The following is a 26,667-nucleotide window of genomic DNA, read 5'->3' as shown; positions in this document are numbered from 1 at the left end:
CGCTGGAAGCGCTGCGCCGTGAGGGGCCGCGCGATGTGGCTGAAGCCCGAGGAGGTGCTGCTGAAAAATGCCCTCAAGCTGTGGGTGCAAGAGCGCTCCAATCAGTACTTCGTGCTGCAGAGGCGGCGGGGCTATGGCGAGGAGGGCGGAGGCGGGCTGGCAGGTACTGCCCCCGTGGGGCCGGGGCAGGGCTGGAGCGGGAGGACGGGGGTCTGTCAGCCCCGGGACTCCCAGCCAGAGGGGTGGGAAGGGGACCCGGGGACCCGCTCAGGTTCTGGAGCCCCGGCCCTTCCTGGGTTCCTCATGGGGCTCTTCCCGCCTTCCTTTGCCAGGGCAGCAGGGGCCGGCGGGCACGGGCAGCGGGCAGGGGGGCGGCGGGCGCTCCGCATGCCCGGGGCACCGTGGGCAGCGCAGCCCCGGCCCGGCACCGGCGGAGCCCGCACGGCTCATGGGCAGCTCGGTGGAAGTGGACGCGTCTGAAGAAGGACTGATCTCCTTCTTGTTGGCAAGATGCTCGTTTCCAAATCCTTTTTTCTGGGGCTTCTTGAGATGAACTCCTGCTTAGGCATTTCGGATTGCTGGTTTTAAAAGCAAGCATATGATTTGGTGGGGCTTGTCAGAGTGGTGGGTCAGGGGAGTGACAGAGGAGTGGGACTGGAAATTGACCATCGTATAATAAAGTTTATTCCATGAGAACTTCAAGGTATGGAGCTGAGTTTCTATTTATAATTCTTGCCTGATTGTATCATCAGGCACTGCAGGGGCCCCAACGTCTGCTGAGACCTCTGTGATGGTGGCAGCTATTCTGACTGACTCCTTCAGAGACTGGTGGCGTCTGCCATTGACCCTGTCAAGGAGAAATCTACAGGGAATCAGCATAAAGTCATTCCTCAGTGGGATGCGGTTCTCGAGTGTTTTGTATTTCTGTAGCTTTTCTAGGCTTTCTCTAATTCGTGTCATCCTAAAGCAAGCTGTGTTAAACATAAGGCATAATTGTCATGTGGGGACATTTATTAATTTTATTGAATAAAACCACAAGGTTCAAACTTCTGGCTGGTGAATTTCAGATATAGAAATGGCCCTTGCAGCTGGATGTGGGGCATTCTTCATTGGCACCTGAACCACTGGCAGGGCACATGAAAAGTGTGAAAGACAGCATCCCAAAATCCCAGGTTGCTATGCATTTCATAGTATTATAAGCAGATAGGTGATGTCAGGCCTTGGCTTAGAACTAAAGGTGATACACTATGAGCTTGAAAGTCTTGTGGGGATCAGATTTGATGGCCTGTTCTCTACCTTGATTTATTTGGAAGCCAAGGAAACCAAGTTGCTATGAAGGTTGATTTTCTGCATGATAAAATTCATTGAAGGATTGTGATTAAAGTGGAACAATGAGAACTGGAATAAATTGTTCTTCTGAAAACCTCCTCATAGGCTTACAGCTGGGTAGACAGCTGGCCCTGCAAGTGCCCTTTGGGTTTTGGTGAAGGTGAGGCTTCTGTAACTGCTCTCCTGCTCTTGGTGTTTGTTGACAGTGTGGGAAGAACACTTGGATGGGATAGTTGCTGTAGTATGCTTTTTTTGGTGTGGCATTGCACATTTTATTTCTGTAACTTTTCTTGTAAATTCTTACAGATTCTTGTGTGCAAGTTACCTTTTTCCCTAGACAGAAACAAAAGGAGTGAGATGTTCTTGAATTAAAATTGTAATTAAGAAAGATTAACAAGACAATTGCATAAAACTGCAATTACATTTGTGTTAGCAGGTTTGGAAATATTCAAACCTCCTAGGTATAAGCCAGCATTAATTTGATATTGCTGCACATCGCTTGAGAAAATTAGCACTTCTTTAGGAAAAAAGCAAAGCACAGCTGCTGTGTTATGAAATCATCCCAAATGTACAATCCTGTTCTCCTGGAGAGCGTTTACAGCTGGTGAGACAAGGCCTGAGGTGACTGCCAGCACTGAGGAGTGAAAAGAGGGAGGCAGCAGTGCAAGAGTCACAAGGGAAGAGTCACAATGCCTCAGGACAGAGTGGAGACAAAGAAGGGCAGTGCTGCAGGGTTTGAATAGCACTAATGGGGACAGGACAAAGGATTCCCAAAAATACAGGAGTACAGTTGGTAAGACAGGCTCTAAGGGGGGAAGTTTTGAGGAAGCAGCCAGTACCTGGAGAAAGGTACAGACAAAGGAGCAAAAGATAGATGTCAACAGAGGAGCTTACCTGAGTGGGAATTCTGGTGCTGTCCTAGGAATAGAATGCAGCCTGCAGTTGGACTTGTTTGTATGACCCAGGGGCAGGGCCAGTTTGTGGTCTGTAGGTGACACAGGGAGCTGTTGTGGCTTGTGTGCACACACAGCACCCTTCTGAGTTTGCTTGTGTGGATCACTTGTGAACAGGTTCAGCAACTTGTGCTGGCTGTGCTCAGCCTTGCCTCCCTCCCTGCTGAGCTCCACACTTCATTCTCTGCTTTAGAGCTCCTGAAGGATTCAGATGCTGTAACCTGTCTGAGTGGTGCTCCCTTGGGCAATTCATTCATCATGCAGTGGGCTGTCCCAAAGTGTGCTGTCTGACAATGCAACTGTGTGACACCATGTCCTCTGGTAGTTCTGTCTCCTGCAGAGCCTCTCTGGGAGAGCTGATCAGGTTTTCAGAGTGGATGGATAAGAACGTAGTTGTGAATATGTGTGCTGTAACTAAGGTCTGGTGAGATGAAGCATGCTGGTCATAGAGCTCTAGCTTTGGTTCTGGTTTAGGAAGGACCTTGATTAGGAGATGGGTGTGCTGGGACTAGTGATGCAAACGAGTATTTGGTGTCATAAAGTTCCAACCTTTCACTGAAATTTCAGTGCTGGTTTTTTGGGGCATGTCTCTGAGCTAATGTTGGTATTTTTCTCACCAAGTCTTTTGGAGACATCTTGGGAATGGCACATCTGTATTTCAAAGCTGTTCTGGATCCTTGCCCTTTATTTTGGTTTCTAGAGTGTTTTACCCTATTTAGTGAAGCATCTAGGGTATTTCCCAGTAGTTTTACTCAGGCAGCTATGAAACTGATGTTTTCTAAAAGCAGAGCCTTTTTCCCATATAAATGTCCATCACTTTTCATAGATACAGTTGAAGTCATTCTCTGAGCAAAGCAGGAGGATGATTAGGTGGAATCCCCAGGAAAAACTCTAGTTTTAACCAGAGATGGAAGTAGGGACCCCCTGTAAGTTATCCCTTGGTTCCCATTGAGAAATAGCAATCCAAGGGAGTGCCTGGGCAGAAACACACAAGAACCTGAGGCTACAGCAATCCTGCCCAATAATGCAGAACTCCAAACACTGGCAGCTCGTGGAGGACTTCAGGACTAGGATGAGATGAGTGAGCCTCTGCTTGTTCCCCACAGTTATGGCAGGGTCCATAGCCATGGAATTAGTGTGTATTGCACTGAGGGGCTGTTTATTGCCTTAGGCTCAAACCTGTAGTCCTGATCCCATTCATGACCTGTGGCAATGCTCAGGTGATGGATCCTCACCTGGGACAGTTCATTGTGTCTGAAATCTGATGACCTTCCAAGGAGACAGGAGCTGTGATGGCATTTTGAGGAGTGCTCCTTTCTAGTGCACTGGGCTTACCATTGCCTCAGGCTGAGTTAGCCTTAGAAATGGTGAATGATATCCTTGTACTGTATAACAGAAAATGTTATTATGAGATTTGTGAATGAAATAATGCAATGTTTGCTGAAGCAAAGCCATCTTTGAGATCAGCTCAGTGTCATGACTCATTCAGTAAGCAAAAGCTGCTTTAACAGACATAAATGTTGTTACTCATTCAATGTCTGTCTTCAGTCAGGAACTACAAAATAATTCTACTTTCCAATAGCAATTTACAATCTGTTAATTGCAGACAAAACCAGAGATGGTACTGCTCTGGTTGTGGGGTTTTTGTTTGGTTTTTGGTGTGGTTTTGTTTTGTTTTTCTTGTTGGTTTTGGGGTTTTTTTGTGTGGTTTGTTGTAATTATTTACTTCCATGTTTTTGAGGAGAAGCATAACCATTTGAAACTTGAATAGCCACAGTGAGGTAGTCCCACAGGCTCTATGCTGAAAGTGTATCCTCAGAAAAAACCATGCTCTGTGGATGAGTGTCTAGACTTATAAATTCTGCTTTATTTTGTTTCCTTGTCTTCTTTCACAATTTATATTTTTCATAATTTGGGAGGGGGTTAATGGAAAGAAAGTGAAACCCAAAGTACCAAAGCAGCCAACCAAAAAATTCCAAAATAACTTTTGAGGGATGCATTTGAAGCTATCTAATTCTAGTGCTTCTACAAAATATTAATAATAAAAAAATCATTTTCTGTTAAACAGGGAAGGGTATTTAAAGATATAAAGGTTCTACAAGAGCTATGTTAGTTTTGTATTCCAGCTCTCTACTGGCATTTATTGGGAATGCTTTCCCTCCATAATTTCAAGAGGTTTCTGAAACAGACTTTACAGCAGCTCCTTGAGTAATTGTGTTATGAGTTTTTGGGTAATCTCATTTCTTATTTTTCTGTTCTACTGTAGGAGACTAAGAGCCCAGTGTGATTGCTTTGGTAACTTTACTTCAATTGAATTTTCTGTTTCTATGGCCATGCTAGGAGAGTGCAAACATAGGAAATGCAGGAAAGAAGCATAAGATCCTGTTGATTGTATTTTTGTTTCTTTTGTAACAAGAAAAGATTTTGTGGTGCATCAGGAACCAAAAGTTTCAATTGTTTCTTCAGTATTGATTTTTCTTCTTTTAGAATTTCCTTATTTTAGATTTTAAAGGATCAGTTAAGATATCTGGGCTAATATCTTTATTACTGCACAGTGAGAGAGAATGGTTTTGAGTCATTATGAAATGCACCCTCATTTTCCCAGGCAATGTTTTTGTCCTCGTTCTGGAGAGATGAAGTTTGTCTTTTTAGTCAAATTAATATATTTTCATCTGAACCCTATTTAATGGGAGCTAATTCAATACTTAGTGGCAGGGAGGTGACAGCCAATTATGGTCTTGAAGGGCTCTTTCCTGTGCCTGGAAAACAGAACAACGGTAAATGACTAATTAAGAGGTAGTTCAATTACTGCTTGTGCTCACTGAAGGCTGGGACTGCCCTGGTTGTGCTCTGGTTTCACGCAGACTGCACGGCTGTCACTTCCACAGGGGCCATCTCTAGAAACTTCTTCACCCTCATTTGTGCCTTGTGGCTTTTACTGGATCAAAATATCACATCTCAGAGAAGTTCCTCTGGGAATACTCTGTGCTCTTCTCAATTGTGCTTTTTATTTTCTCAGAGTTCATTAGTCCTTACTTGGGCAGCGTTCCTGCTCCCCAAGGAAGGAATCAGAGGGGAGTGTGCATTTCAGAACTCGAGTTTCACTGTGCTGTGTACTTTTCTTGGCCACCCCAGGTCTCCTTGTGGGAACACTGGATGCAGTGCTGGACTCCACGTCGAAGGTGGCCCCGTTCCGCATCCTGCACCAGACGCCCGACTCGCAGGTGTACTGGTCCATCGCCTGCGGTACGTACAGCGCCGGGCCGGCCTGACAGGGCACAGGGAGGCTGCAAAGTGTGGGGCCATCTGTGGCTTAATCCTCTCACACAGTCACTCATTCTCATCACCTCTAAATGGTTTACAAGCATTTGCAAGCCTGAGCTGGACAGCAGAGTGTGGTTCTGGTTTTTCAGAGTAGATCTCTGGACTCTTCCTGTTACACCTTCTGATTGCCCGCTTTCTGCAGGAGCCCTTCAGGTGCCAAAGCCTTTGGGCACTGTGTCAGTGACAGAGGCACAATCTTTTTCTTTGTAAGGTGCAAGGATAACTTGACACAGTTCAGGATGAGCTCCCAGCTCATCTCTGCTATTCTAAACTGTGCTGTAGGCAGGAATAACAATAGATGCTTATGCTAATATTTTTGTTTGCTTTGTCTCTTCATGTTAAAACATGCAGGTTCACAGTCATGGTCAGAGATGAATTCTTCCTTGTGTCTGTTGCTCTTGTAGCACAAGTTCTATCTCTTTCTCGTGTTACTAATCAACAGGGAATGGAAAAGTAAATACAGATTTGTTCTTGTAGCTTTAATTTAATGTAATTGCATGTCACTTTAAAAGGGCAGCCCTAAAGAATTTGAACAGTTTGAGAATTGACAATAAATAACATTTCAGGGCCATTTCAGAAGAAGTCAGATCTGGTGAGAGGCTATCAAAAAAGTACTTTAATATGTATGTTGGAAGTGTACTCTGGGGAATTCTACTGCCATCAGGTCAGCCTACAAAGAGTAATCTTCATTTTAGGACTGAGTTTATATAGATTTTGTGAGGCATAGATACACTTTACAACAGAAAGCTACATAATATAATTGTCCTAATTGTGTTAGATTGTTTCTTCAGTTAAGAAATTCAAGGGTTGACACTTTGTTTCTGCTATTACATATTAAGTGTCTGAAACAGTGCTCTTAAACCATTTAAACAATTACAACAAAGTTTCATTATTTCTAGGTCACCTCTGTGCCTCTGATTCACATTGTGACTCAAATAATTGGCCTACACGTGTAGTCTGAGAAAAAGAATTACTTTTGAGATGTAATTGCAATGTTAATTACTCTTCATATAATTTGTTAAGTGTAGCTGCAAATCCACCCAGTGTAATACAGTCTATTTAACTATATTTAGAGCAATTTTTATTCATTCACAGGGCCACTTTAATTCTATGGAGTTCATTGAAAGTTGGTTAATTACCCTTTACAAAGTAAGCTGAGAAAAAGCAATTGTTCAAGGTGTGTTCTTGCTTGAGGGTATCAACAGTATGTGATCACACTGCCTGCTTTGATTGGTGAGCATTCTTGTGGAGGATGAAGCTGCCAATTTATATTCTAGAATATAAATTTAGTCAAACCTGTGTAAGTTCTTGCACTCTCTCTGTCCCCCAGCATCTGATGGGGAGTCACTGTCTTTAAAGCACTGACTCTGTTTTGAAATTGCTGAAACCCTGCAGTTTCACACATAGCATCTCAGTCCTTGCTGCCTCCCTGGTTCCAGTGGTGTTTGCTTTACATCCTCACACGTGTAAGGGATTTTGCACAGCAGGGCCTGGTCTTGAAATTCTGCTCTGGAAACTGTTGTGGGCCAGTGATCAAAGCTGAGGATATCAAAGCACAGATTTAATTTCCTGCTGAGCCTCATGGGTTTGGTCTCACTTTTCCCACATTCTGGCCTGTTAAACTGGGAGTGTTGCAGTGCTGCTGTGCTGTCTGTGTTGGGGAGGTGCTGCTGACAGGAAGGAACTGTCAGTCCAACTCAGGCTTCAGCACTGAGCCACATAATGTTGACAAAGCTGAGATGCTTTTGGATTTAATGGCCAGAAATAGAACTGCATAAAGGACTGGAAAGATAAAAACATAGCAGTGCATATGTTTCATGTACACTGAATACATTTTCAGTGTTCACAAGGGGTAACAAGAAATTTAGGACTTGTGATTTTGACTTGTGTGTCTAAATCGCTCTGTGACTCAGGAATTTGCTAAATATTCTCTTGATGAATAGTTTTGGTGAAATGATTAAGTCTGTCCTAATTTAAAGCAATACTTTCTTTTTCAATAGGATCCAGCAGAGAAGAAATAACAGAACATTGGGAGTGGTTAGAACACAATGTTATGAAGACTTTATCAGTGTTTGATTCAAATGAAGACATTACGAGCTTTGTCCAGGGAAAGATAAGAGTAAGTAACTGGCATAATTGGGAAAGGCTAAGTATTCTTTTTCCTTTAACTGTACACAAATAATATGTGCCCTATAGAATATTCAAGGACAGCATTGTAGTGCTGCCTATTCTGTTTGAGTAGTGTGTGACTGTTCACTTTAACATGTGCCATTGTTCCTGTGTCTCTGCCCCACAACTAAGTAAGATTGTTGGACATAAACTCCACTTAGTAAATGAAACATCAAATGCCTTTAGATAGTGATCTAAGACTGTTGATAAATTATTTCACAGTAGTTTTAACAGTGCCTGGGAAGCATATGGTCTCTTTGTTTTTTGCTCCATATATGCTAAATATTTAGCCCAGGAACTCTTGGGATTAAGTGAGGAAAATATATCTGTTTCAGAGGAGGAGACACAGGAATGTGTGTCTTGCTTAAACTGTGTCGGAGACTTGGTGGATGAGTCTGAAATAGCACATTTTATTTGTGACCTATGATTTGATCCTCAGACTCTTCTTCCCCTTCTAAAACTTGCTCTCCTGTTGGGAGAACAGGAACTGTGCTATTTTCATGCAGGTGCATATATGACAACCACCCACATGGACACATGCATTAAGTAATGTGATTTTTTGTTGTAGGGTTTGATTGCTGAAGAGGGAAAATATTCTTTTGTAAGAGAAGATGATCCTGAGAAGTTTCGTGAAGGTCTTATGAAGTTTGAGAAGTGCTTTGGGTTACCAGAGCAGGAGAAGTTGATTACCTACTACTCATGCAGTTACTGGAAGGGCAGAGTGCCCTGCCAAGGATGGCTCTACCTTAGTACCAACTTCCTGAGCTTCTACTCCTTTCTGCTTGGAGCAGAAGGTAAGTAAGCCTTGATGCTGAGCTGTGTCCCTTCATGCTGCACTGCTCATCTTTCAGATTAGGAGGAATTCTTCCTGTGTGCTAAGGGAGCTGTTTTGGCATGTGAGCAGATGTCTACAGAGATGAGCAGAAACTGCCAACATAATTTATGTAAATGCATACATTTGTGTAACATACTACTCAATATCCATTATTATTCTTCCTTAATTCAGACTTCCAGAAGATGACTGTAGCTAAAAGTTGTCCATCACCTTTAGTTCATGCTACAATATTAACTCTATGAGGATTACAGTTATTTCTTCACACACAGGCTTAATATTTCACATGGCTGCACTACACACTGGTGATAATTGCATATAACTCTTCTTTTCCCTGTGTAACATTAGTTTGAAATGCCCAAATAAATGCTTCTAATAGTGTGTGCTGTAACTGTATTGATGTGAAAAATGGAAAACATACAGAAAATAGGATCCTTTCAAGGCTGATTTTGATCTGAGAAATGCCATAGCTAAAAGGCCCAGTTCCTCTACATGCCAACACATGATGGATTTAATTTAAGAAGCCTTATTGGTGAGCTGTTGAAGGGGGTTGGCTTGTATGATGGTATTTATTTGCTATTTGCAGTTTCACATAAGAGCAAGGAAAAGGAGATGTAAACTTGTGTTGTCATACATGGTCTGCGTTTTAATGCTTTTCTCTGAAATTCTTTCTAATGGAATTAATTTTTAGGAAATATGAAGAGAATGCATTTTGTGCTTATTAGTTTGTAGTCCTTTCCAAGTGTGTTATCATTTGACTATGTTGTTTAATTATACTCTATTAGAGCTGCTACTTCTGCATTTCTTTTTTAATACAGGCAGATATTGAGAACTGACTCATATGTTCTTACATTTTTATTTTCAGTAAAACTTATTATCTCCTGGGATGAAATATCAAAACTTGAGAAAACTTCCAATGTGATTCTGACAGAGAGCATTCATGTGTGCTCCCATGGGGAAGATCATTATTTTTCCATGTTTTTGCACATTAGTGAAACATTCCTGCTCATGGAGCAGCTGGCAAACTATGCAGTTAGGAGACTTTTTGACAAGGAGACATTTGAGAATGATCCAGTCCTTCATGACCCTCTGCAGATCACCAAGAGGTAATGCATTGCTTATAGTTCATCTGTTCTGGGCCCAGTATTTGTTTAGGCAAAAGAGGAAGAGAATCCTTGTCTCAAGGAGATTGTAAATATTAGCAAAGCTGATATTTTCTTAACCAAGTGAATCATTAAAATGTTGGACCAAAGCCATGTGAGGCATTGTAATTTATTGTTACTTGTCAGGATGTAAAGTCTGTATGAAGGCAAGAGGTGATCAAATCTTTAGTTCTGGTCTTTTAACTAAAAGGTTTATATTAGTTTGAATTTTGAAAAGGGGTTCTTGCAGCATTTAGGATTAGAAAATTCAGATTAGAGCTGTGGTGTCTCCAGAGATACCTGATGAGGAAGGATAAGATGGGGAAGAAGTAATTTAATAGATATGTGTAAATGATAACTGCATGAGTTATATGATAAATGATAACTGATGGGTGCATGGCTTTCCTGAGGTACAGCATTACTTTGGATGGTGGGAAAGAGATGAATACCATTAATTTAATGGTTAAGGTCCTTCCTTTTTCTTTGATTCCTCAGTTTGGTAGCAATGCTGGAGAGGGATGCTGCTCTACAACCACAATACTGTTTCTGGCTGCAGTTACCTGTGAAAAATTAGCCCCTGGCAGATGTTTACAACATGTGCTACATTTCTAGCTAATTAACCCTCCATCAAGCCAAAACTTGTTCTAGTTTTAAAGGGATTATTCTCATGTGTGGGGAAATAGAGCACATAATGCTATTAGTATCTTTTCTGCACTACCTGTAGCCCTGCAGTGCTCTTCTGTGTAAGAACATTATTGAATCTGGCCTTGTTTAGTGACATATTTAAATATTTTGTTAAGGTAGGTGTGGTCTTGCCCTTTGTTGCCTCTTCAAGAAAAACATCGAACCCTTCAAAATGGTGCCATAGATTATGGGAGAGGAGAGCATGATATTTTACTGTCTTTTCCCAAGATATTTTTGTAATTGTTAAGACATTTAAAACTTAATTTTTCTTTTTTCTTTCCTACCCATGTGTTATGTTTTTAATGCAGAGGCTTGGAGAGCTATGCCCACAGTAAGCATTTTAGTGCATTCTTCAGGCTACCTAAAGAAGAATCCTTGAAGGAAGTTCATGAGTGCTTCTTATGGGTTCCTTTCAGTCATTATAATACCCATGGGAAAATGTGCATTTCAGAAAACTACATCTGCTTTGCTAGCCAGGATGGCAGCCTGTGCAGTGTGATCATTCCATTGAGAGAGGTAATGCAAACTACAAATCAGAGTCACTTCTCCCAGCAGTTTTGCACTTGTGTAGTTTAATGCCACTTTGGCAGATTTTCATTAGAATCTCCTTATTTTATGTGATGTCATGTATTTCCCCCTAGCCTGGATACTCCATATAGGAATTCTGTTTGTAGGTTTCTGGAACTGCTTTCGTGTTTCAGACTTGTTTCTCTGCCTTCTTTCCCTTTTCTATTTACGCTTATTTCTGTAACTCAGTGCAGAATCCTTTTTACAGAATACTTTTTTTTATTAAATGAAGAAGCTTTTTCTTAGTGCTTGTAGGTGAGTTAATGAGACATTCTCAAGGTAAGAAGTAAAGAATTGTAGTGGGTAGAGGACTTTGAAGAACAGTAATGCTGCTGTGTTTCTTAGCTCAGTAGTGCAGCTTTTTGCAGCATTTGAGCAGTGCTGTCTGTTCAAAAGTCTGGGAAAATCCAGGTGTTGAGCAAGTAGCAATGCCATTACAGCTGGTAATCTCAACAGACTATAAGGGCAGAATGAAGACCATATAGCAAAGGGCACAGCTTTGGAATTTCAATTTCTGCAGTATACTGCAGAACCAACCCTCTTCATTTCTGTCTTGACTTCGTGTGATCTGGGATATTGCCAGATTTCAGTTGTCCAGTTTTAAAAGCTTTTCATCAACACCAGACACAAATAAGCCAGGTTCTATAATTGCTCTGTAAAAGGGGTGAGCTGCACTAATCTCAGCAGTACACTTGGTGTTCCCCACCTACATAAAACAATTTATTTGATTACTTACAAATAGTGCTGCAAACAATACAGACTTCCATAACATAAGAGGCTGTGTTAAAGGAGCTACCTCTACATTTATTCTTGTGGGCTGTCAGACCCTCAATCTTTGTTCTGCAGGACTGCAGTTACCTCATTTAAATGGTCTTTCCTTCTTTACCTACAACAATGTGCTCGGTGGTTTTCCATTCTTTACCTTTAACAACATGAATACATCAGCAATGCCAGCCAGTCTAGATTCTCATGATTGTCACATTTGAACTTGCATGATTAAACTGTTTTAACTGCTCTAGTCTGTAACTGTTCCATCATGGCAATTAAAGTCAGCTCTAGCTGTCATGTGTTATGACAGCTGTTTTGACAGGGTATTCTCAGTGGAAATTCAGTCTTTTAAAACTTGTTTTATTTGATTACTTACAAAAGTCATGTTTTCTCTGCTTTTGGATGGTAAGAAAAAAAGCAACTGCTTCAGTGGGTAGAAGGTGACAAGGTTTTTCAAAGAAGCTGAGCACTCACAGCTGGGAAAACCTTTTTGAAGATTTCTGGTACTCTGTCAAAAATCTGTTGCATAATACTTAGTGCCTTTTGCTAAAATAGCTACAGGCAGTTGAGCTTTCAACTTGTGCCTTGTGTTACCTTGTCTGCTTGTGTGCTTCATCCACTGTTCCATTTACACATGTATTCCTACCAGGTTTTCTCTTTTATAAGTAAGCAGGTGAAATTCCTTGCTTAATTTATGTGTCCTTGGTTCCATAGGTCACAGGGGTGGATAAAGGCGATCCAGCCAACAGAGGAGTCAGCATTAGTACCAAAGGGAAAACAGCTTTTCGTTTCACAGAGGTGAGAGATTTTGAACTGCTTGTGGCAAAGCTCAGGATGAAGTGCAATGCAACTGCAAGTCCACAACACATCATAAGTACTGAGGTAACTGCTCTGGCAATTCTAATTTCTTGAAATTTGCTCATAGGAATAAGTCATGAACCTCTGGTTTTAAGGTTTAGAAAAATATATTACTCTGCCCATGTGAAAGAGAGTGAGTTGGGCAATGGTGCTACTGTGAATGCATTCCTGTTTGGGTTCTTTTACCTTGTTTTTCATCAGGTTTTGAAAAACAACTCCAGCTGTAATGCTGGTTTTTAAGTGCTCTCAGGTTTTCTGTATAGTTCACTGTTGAATGGGGGTTTTTTTGGTGGTGATGAATGGTCAGGCCTCCTTATCCTCCTATTCTCAGTTTTCATTGTGAATATTTGTCCTTTCATAATTTAGGTTTTTTTTGCTTGAGAGATGCTTTTTTTTCCCAAGTGCAGCCTCCTGAAAGCCCAGCTGTGCAGAGCATGGACTGTTGTTTATCATTCATTTTAGAAGTCTGTATCTGGCACCTGTAACTTAATATAATGAGCAATAATGGTCTGATATCAGTGCTGCTTCTTGGAGGATTGTTTGTTATTTACAAGTACCACTGTTAAATTTTTTTTAAGGTTCCAGCTGGTTCTGCCACTGACAGTCCAAAGGACTTTGGTGCAGGACAGTCAAAGATGGGCCAGAGAGATAACAGCAAAACTGTCAGTACAGAAGCCCTTATGACTGTCTACCATCCTCAGGATGCTGAGAACCTGGACTCTAAAATGGTAAGGGATAAAATGGCCAACAGGATTTGAAATTGAATTGAAAAGGAGTGGAGTATATCAAAATGAATTCCAGCCAGGCTGCTGATTTCCTCGGGGGCTTTGCCAGTATTCTTTCATCTCCATTTTCTGTGTTTGGAGTCCACAGGGTGCTTCTTCATAGCTCCATTCAATTTTCTGCTCTTGTTTAATAATGATATGCCTTATCTTCATGGACTTAGTTTCTCCTGCTCTTCTACCCCTCAGGGAAGAGTTGGCTGTTTGTTTTATGATAGTGAACATGTTGCATTTCTGTCTGAATTTTCAAGATACAAAGTCACTACAAACTGTGGGAGCAAGGAGAATGTTCTAAGAAATTGATTTAACTTCTTTGTTTCTTTCTTCTGCACCACTGTCTAACAGAGTTAGGCTCTGGAGAATATTTATGTAGTTGTTTTTGCAGCTGATCATCCAATTTTTGCTTCTCCATAGTGTGTGAAAGAAGACAGGTTTTATTTCAAAAAAATATTTCAGCAGAACGGAGTAAATTAGGAAATGAAATTTTTAATATTAGAAATACCAGAAAACAAATACCCTTTGGGCAGGACAAAAGGGAGTCCAGATTTTTAAATGCTGCTTTTTATAGTGTGGTGAACAAAAGTGAACAAAATCTACTTTTCCTTTCAGTACCTTTGATTGCTTTAACAATGTTAAATCTTAGTTCTGCATGCACAGAAATTGTAGTGATGACATTCACCCTGTCTCAGCCCTGGAGCCTCACATGAGCTGGAGCACCTGATCAACAATTGCTTTGCTTCAGAGAAATGCCTGTGTGGCACTTGTTGGTTTCTGTCAGATGGGATACTGAATTAGAGCTACCTTCTGTCTCATCTTGTATAAACATACTTTAAAGAATAGTAGGTCATGTATGAGATGGCATTTCATGCTAAATTTGTGCTCTGCATGGGCTGGATTTTGCTCTGATTTGCTTCAGTGCTCATTTCACACATCAATACAGATGCCAACGCTGCAGTTTCCAGTTTATATGAATATAACTGGGAGCAAAATTTACTTCTGCTCTCTGACACTTGAGGAGAATCTACCAGTATATTAAATGCTTGTTATCTTCTGCTTTTGGTAGTTGAAAGAAAAAATGAAGGAGCAGTCGTGGAACATCCTGTTTGCAGAACGGGGCCATGGAGTCAGTATGTTTCGGACAAAGAAGACTCGAGACCTGGTTGTGAGAGGCATCCCAGAGGCATTAAGAGGAGAACTCTGGCTGCTCTTCTCAGGTATTGCATAACAAGTATAATTGGTTCATTTTGGGAGTCATCATTGCAATTTTCATTGCTGAGTGTTTCCATTAATTCCAGTAGAATTACTCCGACACATTACTTCAGTAATATCTGCAGATTCATGAGGTACCTCAGTAGTCACCAGAATTTTTACACAAATTGCAAACAATCAAATTGCTGCTTTACTGTTGTCCTCTAATACTGTGCAATGCAATGTATTGGCAGGTGCTGTAAATGACATGGCATCCAACCCTGGTTATTACACTGAGCTGGTGGAGAAGTCCTTAGGAACGTGCACTTTGGCTACTGATGAAATTGAACGAGATTTACGTCGCTCCTTGCCTGAGCATCCTGCTTTTCAAAGTGACACAGGAATTTCTGCCCTCAGGAGAGTTCTTACAGCTTATGCATTCAGGAATCCACAAATTGGATATTGCCAGGTGTAGAAGATTTGAGAGTCTTAGTGTTGGTTGTTGAAATATTAGCTCATGATGGCAGTATGGTAGCATCTCATGAAATCTGTCACAGAAATGTGGAATAGTTTTTTGCTTAGTGGCTCACTTACTTTGCTTATTTCATGCCATTGTATAAAATGAGTTTTTACATTGTACTTGGATTAGTTTATAAATGCTGTCATGTCGCTTCATATATGCATTTGCATTCTAACTAGACATACAGCACTTAAAAATATTTTTATGTACTTTTGATACTCTTTTCTGTATTTAATAACATAGAAGTAAAACTCTTGTCCTGGATATGGCTGTAGGTTATCCCAGCACTTTAAAAATATGCTGTAAAGTGCTTAGAGAAATATAAACTCTAAGAAATAGTACCAGTTGTGTTTTCTCTGTCTTTTCTCTTAAATGTTTCCTTTCTTGTTTAAATGTTGTAGGCAATGAACATTCTGACATCAGTGCTTCTGCTGTATGCTAAAGAGGAGGAAGCATTCTGGCTTTTGGTTGCTGTGTGTGAAAGGATGCTCCCTGATTATTTCAATCGTCGAATCATTGGTAACATACATCTGCTTTTTTATCCATCTTGAACTGAATGTCTGCCAATATTAAGTGTCAATGGTTGTTCATTAAGAACAAATGTAAGGAATGAGCTGAAGACTGAGCAGTGGAGAGAAACCATTGCATTTGTTTCAGTATTGTGGAGTAGAAAATGGAGAACATCCCATGACTTCTCCTTAAATAGGCATGGATGTGATTTTCAGATATTGTCAGTATTCTGGGCATAGCTATTCAGAAAATAGTTAAACTATTATACTATTCTTTTGGAATTATAAGTGCAGTTCATACTATTTATTTGAAACTTAGCCAGTTTAGATAAAGAAAAAGGAGTTACTTCAGGTCCAGACTTGGACTTTGATCTCATATGCAGTTCTTACAGGTGTATATGTTAGAAGAAAATGGTGTGAAGTTTCTCTCTTGTTGCAGAGGGATTGTACTGTCTGTCAGGAGAGTCACTGGAAGCAGCCACGTGCTCACCAAAGTGCCAGCACACTTGGAGCATGCCCAAAGCTCTGTCCCCAGGCATGGAGAGCACAGCTCCCAGCATGGGGGAAGGAGCCAGTGGCTCCCTGCAGCTGGGCCTGGGTGTGCTCATGCAACAAAGCTGCACTAGGACAGGAACTCTGTTTCTGGCTGGTGCTCTGAGAAGTGTGCTTCTGTGTATTAAGATTTGGGTGGTGGCTTTGTTATCCTTTCCCTGCAGGTGCCTTGGTAGATCAGGCAGTGTTTGAGGAGCTCATCAGGGTTCACCTGCCTCAGCTGACAGACCACATGACGGACATGACTTTTTTCTCCTCGGTCTCTCTCTCCTGGTTCCTTACCCTTTTTATCAGTGTGCTGCCAATTGAATGTGCAGTCAATGTGGTGGACTGTTTCTTCTATGATGGAATAAAGGCAATCTTGCAGCTGGGCCTTGCAGTGCTGGAATACAACATGGAGAAGTTGCTCACTTGTAAGGATGATGCAGAAGCAGTCACTGTTCTCAACAGGTATCAGTGTAACTGTTACTCTCTCAGGCTACATAGCAGCTGCTATAATTGCATGTAGATAAGTCATTCTGAGGTAGCTGAGAAGACATCTAGCTAGCCAAGACTTCCAAAGGCTTCAAAGGAATTAGTGCTCATCTCAGGCTCAAATTCTGGAAGAGGTGGCTGGAAAGTGGGCCTGGATCCTCTGAACATCCCATCCTAAAGTTCTACTAAAACCATAACTGTTTTGTGAATTTAAAAAAAAAAGCTATGTGCTTTTAACCTTGAATTTGTATCATGTATAGAAGGCAGATTGCCTTGATGAGAATATCTAAAGGCCATTATGACTATTCCAGACATCAGTTCAGGCTTCAACTTACAGCAGCAAGTTCTTCAGCTTAGTTCTTGTAGTTTAGGTTGCTGAATCCTCTGCTGTTATTGGTTTAAAACAGAAATTAGACCAAAAAAATATGATGAGCTCATCAGTCATGATGAGATGTTTTTTCTATGTTAGCCATGTGAAGTGTGCTTTTAACTGACTTTAAACTGTACTGCAAACAAAACTTGTACTGTTTTTTCTTCACTAACTAAATTCACTTGTTGATGCTGTGGTTGTGTATCATGGAGCATTGGAACAGCAAAATTACTGTGCTATAGCAGTTAATGAGTTATGACTGTAATGAACTGATAATAAGAATTTCTGTTTAATGAGGTTTTTACATGTTGCATGTTTGAATGGGGTAGGAGCTACAGAATTATTGAAGAAAATGTAGTTTTTGTTATGAGACCATGCAGTCTGGTGTTTATTGTATAATCTGGCTTCCCCAATGGATATATTTAGGCTGGTTATGTGGGTGAGATAAGCAGGTACAGATCAGGCATGTCTGTGCCTTATACATCTGGAGGAATTAAGATTGTCTTGTTCACAGTTCAGGACAAGCCTTTTTCTCTGTCCCAGTTAGCACAACTTTGCTATATGAATTAGAAAACCAGGGGATTGCCAAGTGGAACAGACTTTGGAAAGAGTCTAGTTTGACTTCCCACTCAAAAGGGGATTGCTGCTAGCACTAGATCACATAAGCTCAGTCCTAAAATCTCCCAAGGTTAGGTGTTCTACAACCTTCTGTGGGTGGGCAGTTCCAATGTTTGTATATCTTTGTTACTATTATAGCACATTTGTGCTACCGACTCTGATGTTCTTTGGTTTTTTTCTATTCTCTGCTCACTTTTTCTTCAGTAGATGCCAATGTTATTGTTTTATTGTGATAAACTGGTTCCTGCTGATTTCTCATGTGTTTGCTTTGTGCAGATTTTTTGACAGTGTCACTAACAAAGACAGTCCTTTACCTCCAGCTGTGCAGCAGGGCTCCAACCTCAGTGATACAAAGAGTGACCATCCAAAAGTGGACATCACTGATCTGATCCGAGAGTCAAATGAAGTATGTGTTCTGTGGGCATGTTTTTGCATCCTGTGCAGGGTTAAAGTTTCATGGGCTACTTTGAAACAGTTACAGTGTACAAACTAGGGTAGAAAATCTGTCTGGATTGGTAGAAATTTGGCTCTTTATTGAATTTTAAAATGTAGTTCAGTTTCATTCCTTTAACTCATGCACAAATGCAGATTCTTTGGCAGTCTAATCAGGCATGAAGAAGTCATGTTTACCTAGAGAATGGAAGACTGTACATCATTTTATCACATTAAATTAATTCAGATTTTCATTATATATTGTATGTATATTCTTACTAAGGCCATTGCCCATTACCAGTGCTCAGAAGCCAGACCAGTGAATGAGTTACAATTCAGAGATGCAGTTCTCTCTGCTTCCACTTTGTTTCAAACCAGAGGGATGCTGGTAGCAGTCTCCACAGGAACACAGAAAGACAGTTCTGGAAGAAAACTCAACAGCTTATTCAGTTCAACTTCCTGTCCAGCATCCTCCCAGATCATGCTCTAAAAAGTCTAGTGTTGTTAAAACAGTTCCACAACAGAAAACCTGCAGAAACTCTAGGCCATCATAGGGTTTGTCTTCCCATGTGGGATAATACTGAGTTAATTTCTCTCAGACGTTTATAAAGCACTAGTGAGGAGAGTTGGCTGTGGTTTTCTCCATAGCTCCTTGTTGCTGTTAGGTGTTTATTCGTCATTTACCCTTTCAAGTCTGGTCATAGAATCAGTTATAGAATAGTTTGGGTTGACAGGGGCCTTTAAAGACCATCTAATCCAATCCCCTGCAGTGAGCAGGGACAACTAGATCAGGCTGCTCAGTTGGAGTCCAGCCTCATCATAACTCTAAGTGAGAAGAATGAATTTTAACAGATTGCTCTCCTAAAAGGGAGTTGCCAGATCTGTTCTTTTGCTAGGTTTAATACAACCAGTTCCTTTAACCTTTCATCAAAGTTAATGTGCTCAGAGTCTTTTGTCTGTGTTGCAGTTTTTCATATCTTGTTTAAAGGGCATTGCTGATAAGGGGACAAACACACTGCAGAAGAGTTTCTGGAAGTCCTGCCTAATTTGGTTGTTTATCACTCATTTGTTCTCAAAGTTTGTTATTAGAAGCAGTTTTGTCCATGGTGCAAGGTGGTCATGGTTAGGCCATGTCTTCCTAATTGCCTGTGCTGCTGATAAGTGTCAAAAAACTTACAGAAGAGAAGTTAAATCTATTGAATTTCCTCATAAAAGGAAATTAAATTGATTTGACATGGTCTTGATAAAGAATGTTGTCCTGTTTTGATCAACTGGTTTCTGTTTAGCTTTTAATTGTTTAATAATTTGTTCCCTGATTTCCCTGGTAATTTGTTTCCAGTTCTTGCCTCCTATCCCACTTTTACTTAAAGATAAATGCTTTTATTCACTCCAGTGCTCAGATGCCTTTCACGTCCTTCAGAAATTACAGAGGTAGCCAGAGATGATTCAGAAATTACTTAGCTGATTTCTTAATTTCACTAGAGTGAACTTCAGTCCCTGAAAACATGCACATCTTAGACTTTGCTGCCTTGCAGAAGTAGTCACCATGTGATAACAGAGTTGGGTATAGAGCCAACACACAGTAAAATCCCTTCCTTTTTCTTCCCGCACAGAGAACTACTCCAGTTTCTTCTTTCTCCATCTCTCTGAAACACCCTTTCAAACACCGTTTTAAGAGTTACGCTGGTTAAGGAGAATGTTAGAGCTCTAATAAATTATTTTTTCCTCAGAGTTTCTTTGATCTTCCTTTGTGTCCATGCCTGTAATGTGCCTATTAGATGCAAGAGAGACAAAGGTGCTTGTTTAGATGTGTCTCCCAGCAGTTGATTGCATGGACTGGTGCCTTTCTCCTCAGAGGTACGGTGACATTCGCTATGAGGATGTGGAGAGCTTGCGCTGCCGGAACCGCCTTTACGTGATCCAGACCTTGGAAGCTACGACCAAGCAGAATGTGGTGAGTAACTTGCAAGAGTTTCAGCCTTCTCCCTGATAAAATCCATTCCCTTTTGGAAGGTTCTGAGAAGAGCTGCAGTTTCCAGGCCAAATATATGATTTTATACTGAACCCCCTCACATCTGCAGGGTGTCTGTTAACTGAGGCTTGGCCTGTGATGTTTTCAGGCTGTAAATCACAGCATGACCTTCTGGTCTCCTTACAAGCAGCACCATTGCCAACCACTTCAAAAGGCTGGTGCATCTCTCACATTTTGTGTGGATTGGAACAGGCTGACCTATATTTCTATCTGCTGATGTTAATACTGTTCTCTTAGAGGCATAGAGCACCATACAGTAAAACAATTAAGCACCTGCATTTTTACTCCAGGAAGCAGCACTGAAGAGGTTATTGTGGTGCATTCAATAGAGGTTGCTTTTTGTCTGTGTTGTGTGTGAATGTCTGGTAATGTGGCAGCTCTCTATCTGCCTATCTCATCCTTTCAATTGAGACTGCTCAGTGAAGGTGGAGGTTGTGAGGAGCTTCCTTTGTTTGCCTGTTTTCTGCAGTGGCTCATTTCCAATACCTGATGATAATGCTAGTCTGTCCACCACCAATGCTTCTTTCTGTAGTAAATGTGGCTTGTAGCAACTGAAACTAAATGCTGGTAGTTATGTTAAGATGGTATTGCTGTATTTAAGTTTACGAAACATATATATTGTGGAGTTAGAAGCTGGTCTTACAGCAAACGTTATTTTTTAAAAGCTGTGAACATTTTTTTTTTAAATTTTTTTATTTTTTTATTTAAGAATGAGGATTCAGCTTCACTGTTGAGAGCTGAACATGCATTTGCCCATTTAAAGGAAGCTATATGTTATGTCATTATAAATAATTGAATTTTATCTCCTGGGTTTCATAGTGTTGGCTCCATGTATGTTAGTAATGTGACTAGCCGTAAGTTTTTTTTTTTTTTAAAAATCATTTATTTTAATCTAGAATCTTGTGATTACTTTTTAAAATAAGTGCTGTTCTTCTAATTGTAACATGCCAAAACCTGGAACATGCAAACACTGTCTCTTAATGTAATGCTAAGTCTCCCATAACGTTATTCCAAAGAGGGAAGACATATTAATTAATTTTTTCTTGATTTTGTTTCAGCTACGTGTTGTATCTCAAGAAGTAAAATTCAGTCCTAGTGATCTTGAAGAGCTTTATGAATTATTCAAGGTAATGTGCCATTTTCCTCACTTACCAAACAGCCATCTTAACAGTAGACTTTGAAATGGTTTTAGTAAATAAAGGCTGGACTCAATATATGTTTTATATGCCAGCTGTATATAGTTAACTCCTCACATCTTTCCCCCAGAGGGACTTGTTGTTCCTGGAACCTCATGTTTTATCTTTTCTTTGCAGAAGGAGCATTTCCTCTCCTGTTACTGGAGTGTAAATAGTCCTGTGCTGCAGCACCACGATGCCAGCCTGCCCTACCTTGAGCAGTACCGGGTCGATTGCCAGCAGTTCAGGGTTCTGTGCCACCTCCTGAGCCCCTGGTCCCACTGTGCCAACAGAGACTCCCTGGCTCTCTGGACATTCCGACTGATGGATGAGAGTTCCAACTGCCTTATAAACTTCAAACAATTTGCCTGTGTTCTTGGTATGGCAACAAAACACACATGAGCACATTCACAAGGCTCCTGGGAGTAGTCCTGGAGTGTATCACCTTCCACACTCTGTACAAAAAGCTGAGGAGATTGAGTCTCTTAACACAGGGTCAAGTAATGTGTTTTTTATTACAGGCAGAATAATTTCCTCTTGGAGATTAAATTTAAATATGGCTTGGCCATCAATATATCCACAAATGAAGAATGGTCTGATCTCATTGCCCAGCCTGTTTGGTTTATGATAATTCTTCATACTAAGTCATCTTTTACACTGATTGTGCAGGATGACCAATGCTTTATTCCTCTGGGAAACTGAAAGTTTTCTTGGCTCACTGCTCTCTTTCATCTTGTTTTCAAAGTGGTATGGTCAGGAAAAAAAATTTAAGGGAAATGCTGAGACATTAGTGCTTTATTTCTTTTGGTGCTGTGGTTTTGTTTTAGTAAGTCATAGACATTATTAGTGTTCTTTCATCAGTGTAGGCTAACCCCAGGCTCAGCCACAGGTGATTGAGCTTTCTTTAAACTTCATATCTAATTATACTCCCTGTAAGGTAGGGCACATGTCCAGTTCCAACCTCTCTGGATTGTATTTATTTAAGTTAAGAGGCTGTTTTAAAGTTTGGTCCAGTTGAACAGACTGTCCTTTCCCCTAACAGATACGATGTATAATGGAAGCTTCACTGACAAACTCAAGTTTCTTTTTAAGTTGCACATCCCTCCAGGTAAGTGAGAAAACAGTGGCATTTGGTTTTTGCCATTGTTATCACTGCTTTGGTAATGCCTGGGCACCATGAACCCACTTTATTTAATCATTTATTGCAGCTTTTACTGAAGTAGAATCTCTAAGCCCTTCCAAAGGAGATGATCTTTCAAAAGAAGAACTGATGCACTTCAGCCAGCTCAGTGGTAAGCTCCAGAGTGTGAGGTTTTGCCTGCAGAATACTAGAAGGAATCTATTAATTATCCTGTTAAAAATGGGGAGCTTTCTTCTGAAAATGAGTAAATCCAGTAAATCATATCCCCGTTAACAGAATCCCTTGTGAAGATCTTCTGTAGCTAGTTACAATTTAATAAACTTGTGCACAAGTTGTGGATAGCTCTTCTGATTGTTGAATTCAAAGGCCCTTGGGTGTTTACATGGAAATAGGGGAGTGGATTTGGTTGGCTTTGTCAGCATTGTGGGCAGCCTGTTGCAGTGTTGAAGTGATGGCTGTTTCATTTCTGCATCCTGAGCACAAAGGAATTAAAATACCAAATCCATACTTACTTTGAGGTGCTAAGCGTTTCAAAATTCTTTGCTTTTATTTTAGACCAAGTGAGCTGAAAAAGCTTCAGTAAATTTATGGAATTGATAAAATAATCTGTTTCAAATACTCTTGAAATCTGTGGAATTTTTATAGGGAAGACAGATCCCTTTTTGGTTTTAAAATCTGCCTAAAGTAGACAATATATAGGTGCTGTTCCTGCTGCTCTTCAAGTTGTGCACTGTGGACATTATAAAGATTATTTAATTGATAGCAGTTTCATTGGTGATCTGCCTCACAGTGGCTTCTATTTCTGTAGAGAGTATGCAGATTTTGCCATGTGGTTTCATCTTGACCTAATCTGTGCTGAGAACATTGAGGGTCTTGTGCCTTAGGGAAGGAATTTTTGATAAGGGAAATGAAACATTGGTCCTTTTTTCTGAAATAAGTAACTTTTGTTTTTCCCCTAAATTGTAGTTTCATCTGTTGGGGATAATCTCGAAAGTGGTTCTTTGAAGAGCAGCCCAGAAAAAGGTAAAAGAATTCTGGTGGCACATTTGGTAACTGTGTCTTTTGGGGGAGTAGAGCTGGGAAAGTGTGTGGTGGCAGAGTATATTAAGTAACATCAACCTTAGAGCACTGCTAACGTTCTGTCCTCTTGTGTAAGGGTAGTCATGGGAGCAAAAGGGCAAAAGTAAACTCGGGTCCTCTGTAAGTCCTTGGCCCCACCACTCTGTTGAGAAGGAGTGACATTGAAGATGCCTGTTCTTTTGCTTATCATCTCTCATGGGAAGGTCTCAGTTCTTGTTTGTTCTCTTTTTTTTTTTTTTGCCCTTCTTCCACTTCAAAAAGGTAAGGGGAAGGTTGACATTCAGGCATATCTGAAGCAATGGCAAGATGAACTTCTTAAAAAAGAAGAAAATGTCAAGGATTTGCCAAGAATGAATCAGGTAAACTGTTTCAGTCTTATTTAAATCTCTTTTAGGACCCTTTAAGTCCTATTACAATATTTCTGAAGGATTTTTAGGATCCTTTTAATTTCAAATCTTCACATCAATCATTAGGCTGTGGCTTTGTAGAACTGCTGTGATGTATCAAGGGAGGGACTGTGAGACACACGTAGGTTTCTCAGGGCTAGTCCATGCTGTTGTTAGAGCTGCTGCACCAGGGGCCAGGCAGCAGCAGTGAAACAGAAAGGTTGTGTTGCTCTTCTCTGAGCAGTCTCCTCTGTATCTCTCTGTAGTCTCAGTTCATCCAGTTCTCAAAAACTCTCTACAATCTGTTCCATGGGGATCCTGAGGAGGAGCTCCTGTACCGCGCCATCGCGGTGGTGACCAGCCTCCTGCTGAAAATGGAAGAAGTTGGCAGAAGGCTGCAGAGTCCCATGTCACCTGTCACAAGTCCAGTTGCTGTTACAGAAGTGGCTGCTGAAGTGCCCAGAGAGAGGCAGGAGGAAAGCAGCTCTGAGCAGACTGAAGGCAGTAGAGCACAGAGTTTGGAAGGGAACCATGAATGGTCTTTTGCCTTTGAACAGATTCTGGCATCCTTATTAAATGAGCCAGCCTTTGTGAGATTTTTTGAAAAACCTCACGACATAAAAGCTAAAATAGAGAGTGCTAAAAATTTACAACTTAAAGCAAGAACCAGAGTGTAATTTTCTGTACATTTGATTCTGAATTAATCACATAAAGTGCTTACAAATGAAGGCTGTAACTATGGAAATCAAGTCTGGTGTTGGCATAGAAAATTAAGTTTGAAGAATTAGCTTCAAGTATCAGATTACTGGTATGTAATGTAAATAAAAATGGTTTGAAGCACAGTCACTTTCTTGCATTGTTCATAAGTTTCACTCCAAAATAGGGACTGAATAATGAACTGCCTTTACCATGTTATTAAAACATGCAGCATTGCTTGGAGATACTGGATGTGTACCTGTTGCAAACCTGTCTGAATCACTGTTACACTCGGTGTTCTCCAGGTTTTTTTCTATTACTGTGATAAAAGGAATTACTTTTTCCCATTTTCACTTTAAAGGAGTGTCAACAGCTTGGAGGTTGTCTTCCACATTAATTAGTTATTTCCACATTGCTTGTGGACTGGGGCCAAAGCAGGGTGAAGACTAAGAACAGAGGCTGTGGTAGCATGACAGGACCATGAGATTAGAAAAGGAAGTTGCTCTGCTCACAATTCCTCTGCTTTGATGTTACCCATGGGTCTGGACTCTAGTAGATTCCAGCCCCTCTTTCCCATTTTCATACCAATCCTCCTACAAAGAAAAGGTGAAAAGGATGGAAGTTTATTTGGTCATCCAGACTACACAAGGATGCAGAAACTAATACTGATTGTTTAAAATCAAGGGAAAGCAGTGACTAAATCTGTCTGACCACATGTTGGTTGTAGTTTGTCTGGCAAGAGGAGAGCCATTGTTGGCTTCTTAGGAGCATGTTGATGAAATGTGGAGTTTTGCTGGTGTTTGGAAAGCCCAAGCACAGGCCATCTGTAGCTGAGTGTTGACTATTGAGCTGCTTAGGGACAGATTGCAGTTGCTTCTTTGCCTACTCTGAGTTCATATCTCAACCCAGTAATTGCTATTGTTTTCCTATAGCACTGTGGATTGTTGCTGCTGTAATATTTTCCCTCTGTCAGGATTCAAGGCAACAAGAAAATCCCCTTGAATCTGACTTGAAATTTTTAATATATAAAATATGATATGGTAGAGATCCTGTGGAGGAAAGCTCTGCCAGTGTAAAAGCTGAGAAATGTTGACCTTGAATCTTTGGTAGCTGATGCTAGAAGGAATTTAGAGAAGGAGGGTAAGAGCTTGTATTTTAACAACAGCAAAGTAAGTGGGGAGTCCTGCTAAACTAGTTTAAAACATCTCTTTCCAAAGCCTGTATGACAATCTTTCTCTGCAGAGCAGCATTATTTTTATACTGTGCATGTTTTTTAAAGAAGCAGAATGGGGATGATGGTATATTTCAGAGGCTTTTTGTGCAATACTAGTGTGAATGAAGAATAAAACAAATTTCTGACTTGTGTTACAGGCACTTTGTGAAATGCCATCATTGCAGTTGGTGTTAAATTTATGAATTATGTCTTACTCTCCTCAACACTCTCAGGTATTAATGTAAAATAAAATTTGACTGAAAAAGTCCAAAAGCTGTATCATATATGTGGAGAATGAGGAAGCTTTTTTCAGAAGCCTTCACAAAGTAATTGCAGCTGATACAATATACTGCTGATTTGTATTTTTATGTATAAAATAAAAAACCTGGATTTATCCATTTATGTGGATATGGATAGGGCCACTCTGTATTACTTTTTAAAAATATTTTCACAAAGTTGTTCAGAAATACAAAGCAGATGATGTTTTTCTAGTCCAGGATGCATCCAGATAAGGTTTGATCAGTGAGTAATTCTGCAAATAGCCATGATGAAATTAATGGAGCCTTATGAGATACAGCTGCCCCTACCAAAAGCTTTTGTAGGTTTATGAGAGATATTGTTTATGTCAACAAGTAGTCAAATCTGTAAACTATTTGCTAATGAAAGTAACAGAGATATAAAAGTCTTAAAACTCAAGGAATTTTTTGATTGAGAGCCAAAATGTGAAGATCTAAGTGCAGAAGAAGGTGAAGGAACTTGCAAAGTACAGCAACCTTCTGTTGTTACCTGGCTGTAAAAAGGTGCTCAGTCTGTACAATGCCCTTTTCTATTAGTGCCCACTCAAGAGACTGCAGAGCCTTTGCCAGCTGGGCA

General features: G+C 40.5%; 1 protein-coding gene across 1 annotated transcript; it reads left to right on the top strand.

Moving 5' to 3' along the window:
• On the top strand, positions 1–26,457 carry TBC1D8B (TBC1 domain family member 8B). Its single transcript, XM_054289633.1, has 21 exons — positions 1–163; positions 5,418–5,528; positions 7,607–7,725; positions 8,344–8,569; positions 9,473–9,713; positions 10,742–10,949; positions 12,483–12,650; positions 13,205–13,354; positions 14,472–14,622; positions 14,851–15,065; positions 15,518–15,635; positions 16,342–16,627; positions 17,916–18,045; positions 19,927–20,025; positions 21,162–21,230; positions 21,417–21,657; positions 22,321–22,386; positions 22,487–22,570; positions 23,386–23,442; positions 23,761–23,858; positions 24,152–26,457. Exons 1-21 carry the CDS (start codon positions 34–36, stop codon positions 24,560–24,562), a joined length of 3,378 nt encoding a protein of 1,125 aa, XP_054145608.1. The 5' UTR covers positions 1–33; the 3' UTR covers positions 24,563–26,457.
• Positions 26,458–26,667: the final 210 nt, after the last annotated feature.

Source organism: Melozone crissalis, unplaced genomic scaffold (assembly GCF_028551555.1).
Source record: "Melozone crissalis strain CALT ecotype California unplaced genomic scaffold, PUWL_Pcris_2 ptg000068l_1, whole genome shotgun sequence".
NCBI lineage: Eukaryota > Metazoa > Chordata > Aves > Passeriformes > Passerellidae > Melozone > Melozone crissalis.
This window is presented reverse-complemented; position numbering and strand designations above follow the sequence as displayed.